Source organism: Rattus norvegicus, chromosome 12, assembly GCF_021556685.1.
Source record: "Rattus norvegicus strain SHRSP/BbbUtx chromosome 12, alternate assembly SHRSP_T2T, whole genome shotgun sequence".
Lineage (NCBI taxonomy): Eukaryota > Metazoa > Chordata > Mammalia > Rodentia > Muridae > Rattus > Rattus norvegicus.
The window spans coordinates 28,275,329-28,289,990 of record NC_141545.1 but is presented as its reverse complement, the minus strand read 5'-3'; the positions used below and the strand labels follow the sequence as shown (position 1 = coordinate 28,289,990).

General features: G+C 47.1%; 1 protein-coding gene and 1 long non-coding RNA gene across 3 annotated transcripts in view; one reads left to right on the top strand and one right to left on the bottom strand.

Moving 5' to 3' along the window:
- Positions 1-14,662, bottom strand: part of Pom121 (POM121 transmembrane nucleoporin) — a 25,106-nt gene extending 10,444 nt beyond the window's left edge. Inside the window, exons 1-4 of one of the 2 annotated variants that reach the window (XM_087577501.1) lie at positions 14,478-14,662; positions 4,787-5,002; positions 4,088-4,246; positions 1,350-1,430 (exon numbers count right to left, since the gene is read on the bottom strand). In XM_087577501.1, the coding sequence (XP_087433627.1) occupies positions 1,350-1,430; positions 4,088-4,246; positions 4,787-4,851 (305 nt within the window). In that variant the 5' untranslated portion in view covers positions 4,852-5,002; positions 14,478-14,662. 2 annotated transcript variants of the gene reach the window in all.
- On the top strand, positions 6,977-9,211 carry LOC120095917 (uncharacterized). The gene is made up of 3 exons (XR_015634744.1): positions 6,977-7,113; positions 7,967-8,087; positions 9,041-9,211. It is a non-coding gene; the product is annotated as an uncharacterized LOC120095917 (long non-coding RNA).

The following is a 14,662-nucleotide window of genomic DNA, read 5'->3' as shown; positions in this document are numbered from 1 at the left end:
TAGGCTACTGCAGGCAGGTGTGTGACCGAGGGCACTATCAACAGATGATATGGCCGCCTGTATCTGACAAAGTGACTGGGTAAGCCACAGCATGGGAAACACAAACAGGAAGAGCTACACCTTGATTGTGGCATCAAGGGGACATCAGTTTAACATCTGTCAATGATCCCTCAATAAAGCTGCTAAAAAAAAACTCAAGAGTTGAGCACCAACTACTCTGTCCTGAGACTCCAACCAAAAAGAGAAATCTCCCATAGTCCTTTCTGTGTTGCTTAGCCCTGTTACGGTATGGTCCCCTTACCATTTCCCAGGGCAACCCGCATCAACCATAAACCAGTTCACGGACAACTGTGGCAGTGTGCTTCTTCTCTCTCACCTGGGCATCCTGCTGCAGCAGAGCCAGCAATGTCCCCTCCTTCCACCAGCACTCCACCGCTTTAGCTAGCTCCCAGACACCTGTGTTGCTTTGAGACAGTGCTCTGGACTGGGGCCTTCAAAGCCTCCTCACCGACCTTTTGCCTGTTTAAGGGCCTTTCATATTTCGGTGGTCCACACATGTGTGCATGTCTCCCACAGTGCAGTACAGCGGGTTGAATGCAAGGCTTGACGGAGCCTTTTCATCATATGGAGCCTATGTTCCTTCCATGCAGACTTCCTCTCACACATTTTAAACTCAAATGTCGAGATATTCCATATCACAACATTTCATGCACAGCAGAAGCCTTGTGATCCATTTGTGAAGGATCAAACTAACATTTAGTCAAGTAGAGTGAGATAGAGCAAGCATTAGACACAGACTTACTACGTTACTTAGTGGTTTACTTAGCTTCTCCTGTTCACTATAATACACCCTCGAAACAACCCGACTGCTCGTACGCACCTGTAAAATGTACTTGCTTACTTGCCCCACCTCGTAGCTTAGATGAGTATAAGATGAGACTATGAATTGGCCCAGGAACAAGCTCTTAGGAGCTATCCTGGCTTCCGTCAACTAGTGACCACATCTGCTCTCTTCTCTCATGGGTATCAGAGTGCTTACTCCAGAAAGATTACCACAACACACTAGCGTAATATATAGTCATCACCTATATACCGCAACAGCACATATATAATTATATATATGTAACATGTCACTAAACACAGGTCCTCTGGGTATTTCACCCATATTAATGGAAAAACCTGGAAAGAAACTGGAGAGGAAATATCTGTGTCACGGGAATTAGAATGTTCCTCCAGATTTAAGCATGTGAAGTGGACACATTGTGGAGCGCAGAGAGAAGTGACAGGGCAGATGCTGTCGGAAGCACATTCCTAAGCAGTAGCATTCCATCACCGAGGACCTCACTTACTTAGGCACAAATGCAGCAGGGACTCCGTTGGCCACAAGGGGCTCGAATGCCGAATGTCCACTCCCACTGCTATCGTGGCGTCTGTGATAAATCAAAAGAGTCCTCCATGAAACAGTGTGCCTGTCCTCCCAACCTTTCATTCCCTGGACCTTACACAGTGGAACGAGAAGACGGACCCTCACAAGCTGTGCTCTGACCGCCTGTGTGAACCAACTCCCATACAAACATGTAAGTAAAGAAGACAGAAAGCATTTCTTCATACTCCTGGGGCCCAGCCCCACCTCTATAGAGTATTCATTTCACGCTAAACAAGAAAAAGTTTGTTTCAAACCATTCAGTTCTGTAAAATACATTACTCTTAAGATTGACCTGGTAACTAAGGAATAAGAAAAAAATCTTCCAAAATGCCTCAACTATTCAGGTGTACCACACGAAGGAAAACCATTTTGAATTAAGTTCTTGTTATTCTGCCCAAACTACACCACAACATTTCACACAGCCCCAGGCTGTCCCCAAACTTCCAACCCTTCTGGCTCAGCCTCCACCGTGCTGAGGTTACCGGGCCAGCGAGCATGCTCTGCAGACTTACCAGGTTGCAGTGGCTAATTTCATATCAAGATGTTAACAATCACAGACGTAGCTACATTACAGGTCACATACATCCAGTGCTCCAAAGGCGCAAGGAAGCCCTGTACATCACACACAGAGGGCCCTGCGACATTCCAACTACAGGGAAGATATCGGAGTCCTCAGCCTCAGTGCGCCAGGGCCTAGACATCTACCTGGACCACAGCCATTGTCACTTCCTCCCTGGCCATCGGCTGTCGCTCCTGCTTAGCTCTGGGGCATTAGCACAGCTGCTTACTTGCCATGCCTGCAACTCCTCTGATAGCCTTTAGTCCACACGTGCAGGTACCACTTCTTAAGGTTCGCTAACCAGTGTGAGGCATGGTGATGCACACATATAACCCAGCCCTCAGGAGGCTATGGCAGAATGATTATGAATTCCAGTCCAGCCTGGGCTATACAGTGAATTACAAGCTGGCCTGGGTTATAAAAACTGTCTCAAAAAGAAGAGCAAATCTCCTTCACTTTATTTTTGTCATCCAGTATTGGAAATGGTCAATTGAAAATCTGTCAGCTCTTGAGTAGTCCAGGCAAAGGGGATGGCAGCTATTCTTCCTAGGTGTATGGTGCACCATGTCCTCAGGAGCTCTTCCTCATTTCTAACACGCTCCTCCTTCCAGGTCTCATACACTCATAACTACCCGTAATGACCTTGTCAACCATTTAAATAAGCAGCCTTGCAAGGAGTGTTGGCACGTGGAAAGAAGACTGCCTGATCTAGACAGCAAGTGGTCAGTCAGAGGTAAATAGCAAAGCCGTCTCAAACACACCCTTCCCAGGAAAACCCAGTACGTTAGAGAGCTGGGTCAGTGTGAGTAGGGTACTTGCCACCAAGTCTGATGACTTGAATGCTATCCTAGCCCACATGGCGGAAGGAGAGAGAGCCAATTACTCTAAGATGCTCTCTGGCTTCCACATATCTTGTGTGGCAAGTCTATATGCTTCTAGACCCCCCACCCCCAAATAAATGAATACAATGCGATTTTAAAATTTCAGAAATTGAGGCTGGAAAAATGGCTCAGTAGTTTAGAGCACTGGATGTTTTTGCAGAGAACCCAGCACCCACACTGAGGCTCATAATTATCCAAACTCCAGTTTCAGGAGCTCTGAACTTCTGAACTCTTCTGAACTACATGCGTAGCAAGCATATAAAAAATAGTAAAAAAAAAAAAAAAAAGGGTTGGAGATTTAGCTCAGTGGTAGAGCGCTTGCCTAGCAAGCGTAAGGCCCTGGGTTAGGTCCCCAGCTCCGAAGAAAAAAAAAAAAAAAAGCAAACTACACATAGCCCTATGTATAGATGTGTGTGTGTATTTGCTTATGTATATATGTGAACACACACAAATTTGTTTGCTTGAAAGAGGGCTGCGTATACGGTCAGTGACACAGCTATTGCCTGGAATCCTACACTGGGAACTAGGGGGTTTGGCTTGGCAGATGAACACTTGCATAGCATGCAGGAGGCCCTAAGTTTCATCCCCAGGACCACAAAGCAGTAACAATGACCTCAAAAAACAAAGGTCCTATATCTCCCAATGATCCTCTTCAACCTTCCCTTTGTACAGTCAGGAAGCTGCCTTCTCTATTCTGACTGAGTTCTCATATACTAAAGAGGAAATTGGTTCTGCTCATCACTGACAGACCTACTATGCCTTCCATTCAACAACACTACTGGTATTTAACCAAAACAACAACAACAAAACCAAACAAACAGAACACAACTGGGTGGGGGAGCCTTTGAGCATTTACTTTTGAAAATAAAATTCAACAGATTAGCATCCAAGGCAGATAGCTGGTCACACAGGCCACCATTTTAGAGGTAGAAGGCCTAGGAGTTGTAGAGTCTAACATGGATCTGCCTCAGAACTCTGGGAGGGAAGGGTGTGTTGAGTGGGTGGGTGGTGAGTGAGGGCCAATGCCAATGCAGGCTTAAGGGTATAAGGACGACACTTACCTAACCCGTGCCCTAAGAGGTGAGCACTACTAAAGCCCTTGTTACCAAGCTTCTCCATGGTTCATACTGGAGATGGGCCCCTTATATCTTCATGGTAGTCACCAACACTTACTCTGATTCCCCTGGGAAGGAGTTACACTCTACTGAGACCGCCTATTACCTTCTCTTGTTTTCCTGGCCATCAAGATGCAGCTGGTCTTCCTCTGCCACTGTCCTTTTCTTCTTTTCCTTGAGGGCATTCAGCACCGTCTCCTTTGCACAAGGGTCTGGGGCATTACTTGATGGTGAAGACAGTGTGGTGCTGAGTATCTGCTCCGGCCTATAATGAGAGAGAAGATTCTGGAGACAGGCTATTTTAACTACCATGCATGTACAGAACAGAATCCAGAAGCTAACCAACAAGCAAGGCCTTGACTACCATGACTACTAAGTCAGGAATGGTGGCTTGTGCCTTTAATCCCAACAGTAAGAGGCAGGAGGATCATCCTGAGTTTTGGGACAGCTTGAGCTACTCAATTTCAGGCCAGCCTGGTCTGTGAATATGCGCATACGTGTGCTTGTGAGTACGTGCACATTGGAGAGTGACAGAGTTGCACAATCACAAGGACTGAAGATCAGATCCAGGACCCATACAACCATCCAGGGATCCTGCATACCCCATAAACGCAGCTCCAAAGGAAAAAGGACAACTGGGGCTGGAACAGCTAGACTGAAACAGGAGCCTCAGGTTCAGAGAAACTCTGGCTTCAAAGGAAAAATCTGAGGGCAATGAAAGAGTCCTAAGGCCTTCTTCTGGTCTCCACACAGGTACAGGTGCTTACGTGCACACACAAGTTTGTACACACACACAGGTACTCACATTGGTGATCGAAATAGCTTGCTGTCTGGAGGGGCAATCCTCACTGTCACTGGGCTGCACACCATCCTCGAGTTCCGTGCAGATAGCACGGCTTTCTTATGGCCACCATTCCAGCATACGGTTGGAAGTGCCCCCAGCAAGGAATACTGGGCTTGCTGAATGGGATATCGTCTTCGGGGTGTTATAACAAACCGACTGGATAAAGGCCCACAATCTCTGTGGAGAACAGGACAGAGACACGTGCTGGAGCCACAGTCTTAATACCAAACTCAACTGACTGCAGAAACAAGAGGCAATAACACTTCTTTTCCAGAGAGTATCAACCTCTCTCTTTCCATTTTTATCTTATTTTTTGACAGTGGTGGTAATGACACCCAGGGGTGTGTGCATGCTAGACAAAGCGCTCGGTGACACTAACAGCTTAAACTTTCCTTTTTCTCAAGCAACAGGGAACGTAGCATTTTTATGGCAAATTTCTCCCATTTCATCCGAAAGCAGGAAGTATCAGTTGCTTAATGGTTGTCTCTACTGTGGACTTCACCAAATTAAGAGGGAAACTGAAAAATACTCAAGTTAATAAAAAAAAAAAAAAAAAAAAAAAAACAAGAACATCAACGATTAACATAAAAAAAAAAAAAAAAAAAAAAAAAAAAGAGGGAAACTGAAACCTTGCCCACACAGGTACTTTGGAAGAAAAGCACATGCAGTTGGTGTGTGTAGGAATAGTTTTTTTTCCTCCCCCTAACTTGTGTTTGAAATATACAATACACAGCAAAAACCAAACATTAACGGGTATTCATCAACTCAACTAGGCACACTTATCAAGGACAGTGAAATGACTTAAGCTGGCTGCCAAGTCTAATGACCTGAGACCAATCTCAAACTCACATGGAAGGAGAAAAATGACTCCAGCAAGCTGTCCTCTGATCTCTACATGCATATGCAATTTAAAAATAAAAATGCTTTTATCCAGAATCTAGGCTGAGTGTAGTGGAGCACACCTGTAATCCCAGCACTTAGTAGGTGGAGGCAGTAGGGTCAGCAGTCCAAAGTCACCCTCACCTACAGAGTGAGTTCAAGGGACAGATCAAGCTATATGAGATCCTGTCTCAAAAACAAAACAAAACAACAACAACAAAAAAACCCCAAAGACTAGGGAATGGGTTGAGTGCTTGCCTGCCAGCTATGATTCGATCCCAGCACAGCATACAACCTGGTGCAAACCTGTAATCCTGTCCGTGAACTCACCCAGAAGATGGAGGCAGGAGGATGAGTTCAAGGCCAGACTCAGCCAAAGAAAGGGTTTGTGACCAGACAGCCTATGCCACCAAACACCCTACCTTAAAAAAGAAAAAGGAGGAAAAAAAAAAAAAGAGTAAAGAGAAAGGAGAGTAATGGAAAAAGAGAGAAAGGGAGTAAGGATAAAAAGAAAGGGAAAAGGCAAAGTAAAGAAAAAGGGAAGGTAAGTTAAATCAGATTCTAGGTTTAATCCTCTGCCGCAGAGACCCACCCTGGGAAGACAGCCAGGGCTTACCGGTGGGGCGGCCTCCGAGAAGGTCGCAAAAGTGGGGTGGGGAGCGCGGGGTAGACGTGGTGGACTCGCTGGGCCGTCGAAGACGACGGCGGGGACCGTGAGGGTGGGCGGCGCCCTGGCCTGTCTCTAGGGTCCTGCGGGAGGGCAGGCTCCGGCGGGCCTGGCTTGCCCAGGTAGCTGCCCATGAGTAAGAGTTCAGCGGGGTCGGGGCCTCCAAGCGGGCTGCGGGGTTCGCAGAGGCTACCGTTGACTGGCGACTTGGCTGGAAGCGGTGAAGCGGTGAGCGCGGGCCGCGGGTGACGGCGCGACTCGCGCACGAACGACGACAGGCCCCTCGGGCCGCGGGGTTCTCGGCTCAGGCCCCACCAGGCCGCGCTCGCCCCCACGGCCAGCCAGGCCAGCGCGGCCGCCGCGGGCACTAGGTAGAGCGCGAGGCCGAGCAGCGCTAGGCCCAGTGCCGCGGCACCCGCTGGTCCTCCGCAGCCGCGGGTCCGGCCCCGGCCTTCCCGTACGCCCAACGGAGGCCGCCGCCGCTCGCCTCCGTCAGCCGCCGCAGCCGCCGGAGACATCGCGGCTCCGCGCCGCGGAGCGGACTTAAATATCCCAGGATACACCGCGCCGCGCGCCGCCGCCTACGTCACTGTCCTCGACGCGGCGCGCCGGGTGAAAAGGGGAACTGCCGCAGCGTGCGGAGCGAGGCGCGAGAGCGTATTTTGAAAAATACAGTTTGGATAGGCGTATTGGTGCAGGCTTTTACTCTCAGAACGCAGGGGGCAGAGGCAGGAGGATTTCTGTGAGTTTGAGCCCAGCCTGGTTCACAAAGAGAATTACAGAGCGGCATAGAGACATAAATCCTGTCTCAAAACAGCAAAAACTAAAAAATAAGAAAGAAAAAAAAATATAGCCCGTCTGACAGCCGGTTTGGACGCTTGAGGTTTCCCTGACGCTCCCGGACTGCGGAAGAGTGGTGGTAGAAATCAAGGCACAGAGCCAAGATTGGTGGCACATTAATGTAATCCCGGCATTTGGAAGGTGAAGGCAGGAGGATCCCCAGTTCTAAGTCAACATGGGCTACTTAGTGAGACTCCTCTCTGCCTCAAAACAAAACCCGATCAATCAAACCCTACGTGGAAGCTCACTGTTAATCCCAGAGGTCAGTTCCAGGCCAGCTGGAACTACACAGTGAGACCCTGTCAAAATAATTTTTTAAAATATTTATGTATGTGAGCACACTGTAGCTGTCTACAGACACAAGAAGAGGACATCAGATTCCATTACAGGTGGTTGTGAGCCACCATGTGGTTGCTGGGAATCGAACTCAGGACCTCTGGAAGAGCAGTCAGCGCTCTTAACCGCTGAGCCATCTCTCCAGCCCCAATAAATAATTTTTTTCCCCCCAGAGCTGAGGACCGAACCCAGGGCCTTGTGCTTGCTAGGCAAGCACTCTACCACTGAGCTAAATCCCCAACCCCAATAAATAATTTTTTAAATGTGTGTTTTGCCTGAATATATGCTGGGATTACATTTGCACGCCACCACATCTGACTTACTCTTTTGTGTATGTACGTGTGTATGCATGCATGGAGGTTGAAAATCAACAGCAGTGTCTTTCTCAATTACACTCGACCTTATTTTTTTTGACACAGGGTCTCTCACTGAACCCAGATATCATTAACTGGCTAGGCTGGCTGGTCAGAAAACAAAAACAAAAAAATCTTTGTGTCTACCTCTGTGTTTGGGATTACAGGGACTCCCTGCTGTGCCCAGGTAAGCTTGCTCAGCAAGTGCTGTACCAATCTTCCTAGTCTGTGTTTTTTTCTTTCCCTTTTCTTCCTTTTTTTTTTTTTTTAAGATTATACATTGAAAGCTGTTCCTCCACAATCAAGAGCAAGATAAGACTAGACAGGGGGAGGGAAGGCTAAGATGGAGGGATGGCTAGATAGAGAAGCAGGAGAGGCAGGGGTTAGAGTTCAGAGACAATGCACATTGTTAATAAATACTAGCTGAACTGATTAATGACAACGAGCACTGGTTATAATCAAGAAACAGGGTGGTCCTGCTCAGGACCGATTTTCTTAGTTTCTGAGGTCTAATCCAGTAGGGCTTTGTTGTGTAGCTGCCACTAGAGGGCAGTCCCAGGCTTGTCCATAAAAGGCACATGCCCACAACCTTGCCTGTCAGCTCTGGTCTTATGCTGTGGTTCTCTTTTATGATCTTTTGGTGTTTTGCCTCTGTGAAGGTGCCAGACCCCTGCAAGTGGAGTTATAGATAGATGTAAGTGATCATGTGGGTGCTGGAATTGAACCCAGGTCCTCTAAAAAGGCAGCCAGTACTCTTAACTCCTAAACCATCTCTCCAGCATGTTCTGGTTCTCAACCTTCCTAATGCTTCAACCGTTTTAATACAGTTCTTTATGTTGTGGTGCTCCTCAACCATAGAGTTGTTTTACACTGTTGCCACCTAACTGTAGTTTTTCTACCGTTATGATTTATAGTGTAGATATATTTTTCCCGATGGTCTTGGGGGGGGGGTCAAGACCCACAGGTTGAGAACCACTGGCCTTATAGCCTCACTGAAGCACTGTCTAAAGGACATTGATAGTATATATTCATCTTGTCATAGAAGATAGATAGACAGACAGACGACAGGTGCAAGCTGTGAAGAGCAAGCCAATAAGCAGCTTTCTTACAGTTTTTTTTTCTTTTCTTTTTTTTTTGGAGCTGGGGACTGAACCCAAGCGCTCTACCACTGAGCTAAATCCCCAACCCCTAATAAGCAGCTTTCTTGTATGGTCTCTGCTTCAGTTCCTGCCTCCAGGTATTTGCCAAATCCCTTCAACGATGGACTATGATGTGGAAGTGTAAGCCAAATAAATCCTTTTCTCCCCATGATATTTTTGGTCATGCTTTTTTTTTTTCCTCTCACAACAACAGAAACCCAACCTAACAGGTAAATCCCTTGCTTTACTTTCATCTCTAGAACCCAAGTTAAAACCCAGTTGCAGCCTGGTCAAAAGAGTGAGTTTCAGGACAGCCAGCGGAAAAACAAAACAAAACCCACCGCAACTGAAAAATTTTAAAGCTCCTTTAAAATGTTCGTTTTACTTATTTTTTGTGCACAAGTGTTTTGCCTGCCTGCATGCCTATGTACCGTGTGCGTGCCTGGTGCCACTGGAGGTCAGAAGAGGGAGTCGGAGCCACAAGAACTGGAGTTATGAATGGTTGTCAGTTGCCCGAATGATGATGCTGGGAAAAGCACCTGGGTCCCCTAGAAGAACAAGTGCTCTTAAATGCCGAGCCATCTCTCTAGCTCAGCTTCTAGGGTTTATTGTTGTCGTTGTTGTTTGTTTGGGTCTCACGTAGCTCAGGCTGGCTTCACAATGTAGCTGGGGTTACATTGAATTCCTGACCTTCCAATTTTTTAGAAGATTTATTTATTTATCGTAAGTACACCGTCGCTGCCTTCAGACACACCAGAAGAGGGCATCGGATCTCATTACAATGGTTGTGAGCCACCATGTGGTTGCTGGGATTTGAACTCGGGACCTCTGGAGGAACAGTCAGTGCTCTTAACCACTGAGCCACCTCTCCAGCCCCTAACCTTCAATTTTTATCTCCTGAGTACTGGGGTCCCAGATGTAAGGGCTACCATGTCCCACCTCAAATTTGGTTTTACCTTCTGGGGGATAGGCATCAAACACACTCGCAACTTCCTGTCGCATACAGAGGTTCCAAAGGTACTGTGATTGGCTGTTCCTGAGCCCTCCAGCCTATGACCCAGGACAAGCCCTCCCTCTTCACACAGTGATGGCAATTGTGATGCCGTCCATTGTGATGTCACCTCCGGCTTATGTAAAAGGTAAACTTGGTGTGCTGTGGGCTCACACCAAGGCAGGGGAGTAAATCCCCTTTGCCTGAAGTTTGAGAATGAAATTTCTATCCATTGGCCAGTCTGTGGTGATTCACACTTATAATCCTGACACTTGGGATATGGAGGCAGGGGGATGAGAAGTTCAAGGACATCCTAGGTGACAGAGTTGAGTTTGAGGCCAGCCTTTGATACAGGAACAGGAGGACCCAGTCCGTAAAACCAAAGGTGAGGGAGAAACTAAGACATTCTCAGATAAAGAAACTAAGGAAATGTCTTGATAATGTAACAAGCCTTGGAAACAGCTTTGGCTACAAAGCACCGCTTCCTCTCATGGAACCCACAGCAATCGTTGGCAAGGGCAGTGAGACAGACGGCTCAGCAGTTCTAAGTACTCGGTGACCTGAATTTAACCCACATGGAAGACGGCAACAATCAACCCTTGAAAGTCTTCTGAGTGTGTACCCTGGCACCAAAGGACTTCACACACACACACACACACACACACACACACACACACACACACAAATTAGGTTTTTCTTTTTTCTTTTTCTTTTTTTAAAGTAGAAGCAGGCAGCCGGAAGTGGTAACTCACATCTTTATCTTTAATTCCAGGGTTTGGGAGGCAGAGGCAGGAGGATCTCTCTGTTGGAGCCCAGCCTGGTCTACAGAGTGAGTTAGTTCCAGGACAACCAGACCTACACAAAGAAACCCTGTCTTGAAAAACAAAACAAAAAACCCCAAACCAAACAAATAACAAGCAATGAAAAAACCAGAAGCAGGCTGAAAAACCTCCATTTTGTGTGTCTCCTTCCACTGGAGCCGGCCCCTTACCTCTGTTATGTAGGTGGTCAGTCATTCAAGCTAATGTCTGTACCACTCCCCTCCAAAGCTGAACCGAGGCATCTAATTGTCAGCTTCTTACGTCTTTTTCAGACGCCTGAAAGATTCCTAAAGTCACCAATTATTCTAAACTAGAAACCACTAGGAGCATCCAAGGTCAGAGCCATTGCTCGACACCGGGGGACACTGGTTCACTACAGAGGTGGCTTCTGGAGCAGGCACAGTCCCCTCCTGAGAACCTGCTTGTCCTGTCAAGTGATAAGGATTTCTTCAGGCCATTTGGCAGAAGCAGAACTCAGGCAGTGATGAACCAGACCCACCCTACTTTTAATTACACATAGTCCTCTACTCCTGGGCCCTAAACATGAACTAAGATCACTAGACCCTTTTATCTCTCCCACTTTCTTTTTTTTTAAAGACACACCAGAAGAGGGCATCAGATCTCATTATAGATGGCTGTGAGCCACCATGTGGTTGCTGGGATTTGAACTCAGGGACCTCAGGAAGAGTAGTCGGTTCTCTTAACTGCTGAGCCATCTCTGCAGCCCTCTCTCCCCCTTTCTAACAGGCATTTAAAAGTAAAGAAATTCGTTTACACTCCAATGTGTGGTTTTTCGAGACAAGAGTTTTTCTTCTGCACAGCCTGGGTTGTCTTGGAACTTGCTCTGTAGAACAGGCTCACACTCAGAGATCTGCCTGCCTCTGCCTCCCAAACGCTGGGATGAAAGGTGTGCATTGCATGCCTAGGCTGAGCCTTTTTTTTTTTTTTTTTTAAGATTTATTCATTATATATAAGTACACTGTCACTGTCTTCAGATACACCAGAAGAGGGCATCAGATCTCTTTACAGATGGTTGTGAGCCACCATGTGGTTGCTGGGAATTGAACTCATGACCTCTGGAAGAGCAGTCGGGTGCTCTTAACCGCTGAGCCATCTCTCCAGCCTGGCTGAGCCTTTAATATACCAAGAAGTAACAAAGCCGCCCGTGTAAAAATGTGGTCCTTCCCAGAATTATCTTCAGTCTCCCCTGCAATGTCATCTGACAAGCTGCAGGACTGTGAGAAATCTCTTCCTGGGAGATCAAAAATATTCTTCCCTGTCATCTATCCCTCCTCAATTGGGTTGGAATTTTCCCTGCCTGACTCCTGGCTGCTGCATTACAAACATATGCTGCCAACCAGCGCTCTCCCGCCTCCGAGGCAACTATAAAGAGTTGAGCAGTCTGTCATTTATGTATTTTAGATTTATTTCCAGTGTTTTCCACGTATGTATATCCACGCCACATACATGCCCCGTCACGAAGAGGTCAGAAGAGGGCACTGGGTCTCCTGGAACCGCACAGTTGCGAGGCACCACTCGGGTGCTGGGAACTGAACCCAGGTCCTCTGAAAGAGCAGCAAAGGCTCATGAACACGGAGCCATCTCCCCAGCCCCCTGCTTTGTCCTTTAGTGTTTCTTTCTTCCTGAAAAACCATGGAAACTCTATAAAGCCATTTTCATTCCCAGTACTTTCCAACGCCAGGGACAGATGGTAACTCGTCTTTTCCTTTGTTCTTCACTTCCTTTTGGTAGGTTTTATTTATTTTTCTTTCAGTATAGTTTTAAAGTTTATTACTTTACATGTCAGCGGGGTTGTTCTGCATCCATGCATATATACACACGTCCACCACAGAAGTGCCTGGTGGTGCCCTGAAAGGATCAGGAGAGGCCTTCAGATTCCTCTGAGCCTTGACATTACAGACAACATTGCGAGCTACCATACGGTGATGGGAATCCAGTCTGCTGCCAAGAGCGACCACATGCTCTAAGCAGCTCAGACCATGCTTCAACTCTTACTACATTACTTTGAATTATTTTTTTTGAGACAAGTTCTTAACTATCTGTAGCCCTCACCAGCCTGAAACTTGCTAAGTAGGTAAGGTTCATTAAGAACTCACAAAGAGGGGCTGGGGATTTAGCTCAGTGGTAGAGCGCTTACCTAGGAAGCGCAAGGCCCTGGGTTCGGTCCCCAGCTCCGGAAAAAAGAACAAAACAAAAAACAAACAAAAAAAAAAAAAAAAAAAGAAGAACTCACAAAGAAAGATCCATCTGCCTCTGTCTGCTGAGTCCTGGGAATAAAGGTGTGTGTCACCTTGTCCAGCATGAGTGTCTTTTTGTTGAGACAGGCTTTCTCTGCATATCCCTAACTGTCCTGGAACTTGCTCTGTAGACCGGCTGGCCTTGAACTCACAGAGATCTGCCTGTCTCTGTCTCCTAGGTGCTGGGATTAAAGGTTCACATGAGCACCATCTTAAAACAAAACAAAAAACTCTTATTTGTTTATAATGTGTATGAGTGCTTTTCCTGAAAGCATATATATGTATCATATGTGTGCACAGTAGCCCTGATTCCAGAAGAGGGTGTCAAAACTCCTGGAGCTGAAGTTACACGAGGTCATGAGCAGCCATGTGGGTTCTGGGAACTGAACCAGGATTTTCTGCAGGGGCAGCAACTGTTCTTGGAGTTGGGTGAGCCATCTCTCCAGGCCCAAATGTCCACGTTTTGAAGTAAAGACAAATGGGCAAAGGAAATTATGGGCTAAGATACTTTGGTGTCAGATCATATCTTATATAGGGGAGAGTGAGAGGGGTCTCTCTATAGAGGCTCTCCTGGCACTCACTGTGTAAAACAGGCTGGCTTTGAACTCACAGGGCACTGTCTGCTTCTGCCTCTGAGTGTTAAGATTAAAGGTGTTCACCACCACAGCTCCTCCAGCGGTTTTCAAAGTTGTTTTTCCAGATAGCTTTACTATTTAGCCAAGGTCGGCTTTGAACTTCAGAACCTTCTGCCTTGGCATCCCCGGTGCTGAGATTATAGGCCTGTACCACCATACCTACCATTTGTTTATTATTTTGCTTGCTTTAAAGTTTGTGTGTGTGTGTGTGTGTGTGTGTGTGTGCATTTGAGTAAAGGTGCCTGAAGACATCCAAAAGTGAGTGTCCAATTCCATACATACGGAGTTATGGGAGCGTGTGAGCCTCCTCACTTGGGTTCTGGGAACCAAATTTAGGTCAATTGCAATGGTCCCATTTTTTTGGAGCCAGGGTCTCATGTTGTCTCAAACTATGTATGCAGTTGAAACTGCACTTGAATTTCTGATACTGTGTCCACCTCCAAGTCCTGGGACCACTCTCAGACCAAATTCTCCCCCTCAGGGTCTCAGGTATCCCAAGCTGGCCTTGAACTTCTGATCCCACTGTCTCCATCTCCCAAGTGCTAGAGTTAAATGTGGGCACCACTATACTACCTGGGTCTTGCTTGGATCTGCCTCCTTATTACGGTTCGTTACAAAACCTTACATAACGCTTGCAATCTATCAAGGCATCTACGTGGACTGTTGCTCCCCGCAGCTGAACCTGACAGACTGAGAAGCCTTAGATGGCCCCCGGACTGCAGCTGGTACTTACCAGACCATACCAAGTCCAGGCAGGTCCACATGGACAGTGGTCCAGTCACGGCTGCGGGCCTTCAGCCTGGGACTTGTGCCAGTCACCTCTCGCCAGAGCAGCCTGTAGCTCTAACCAGCGCGAAGGCCGAGGGAGAAAGAGACCTCATGGTCCCAACACGCACTACATGCCTCTTACATCACTAC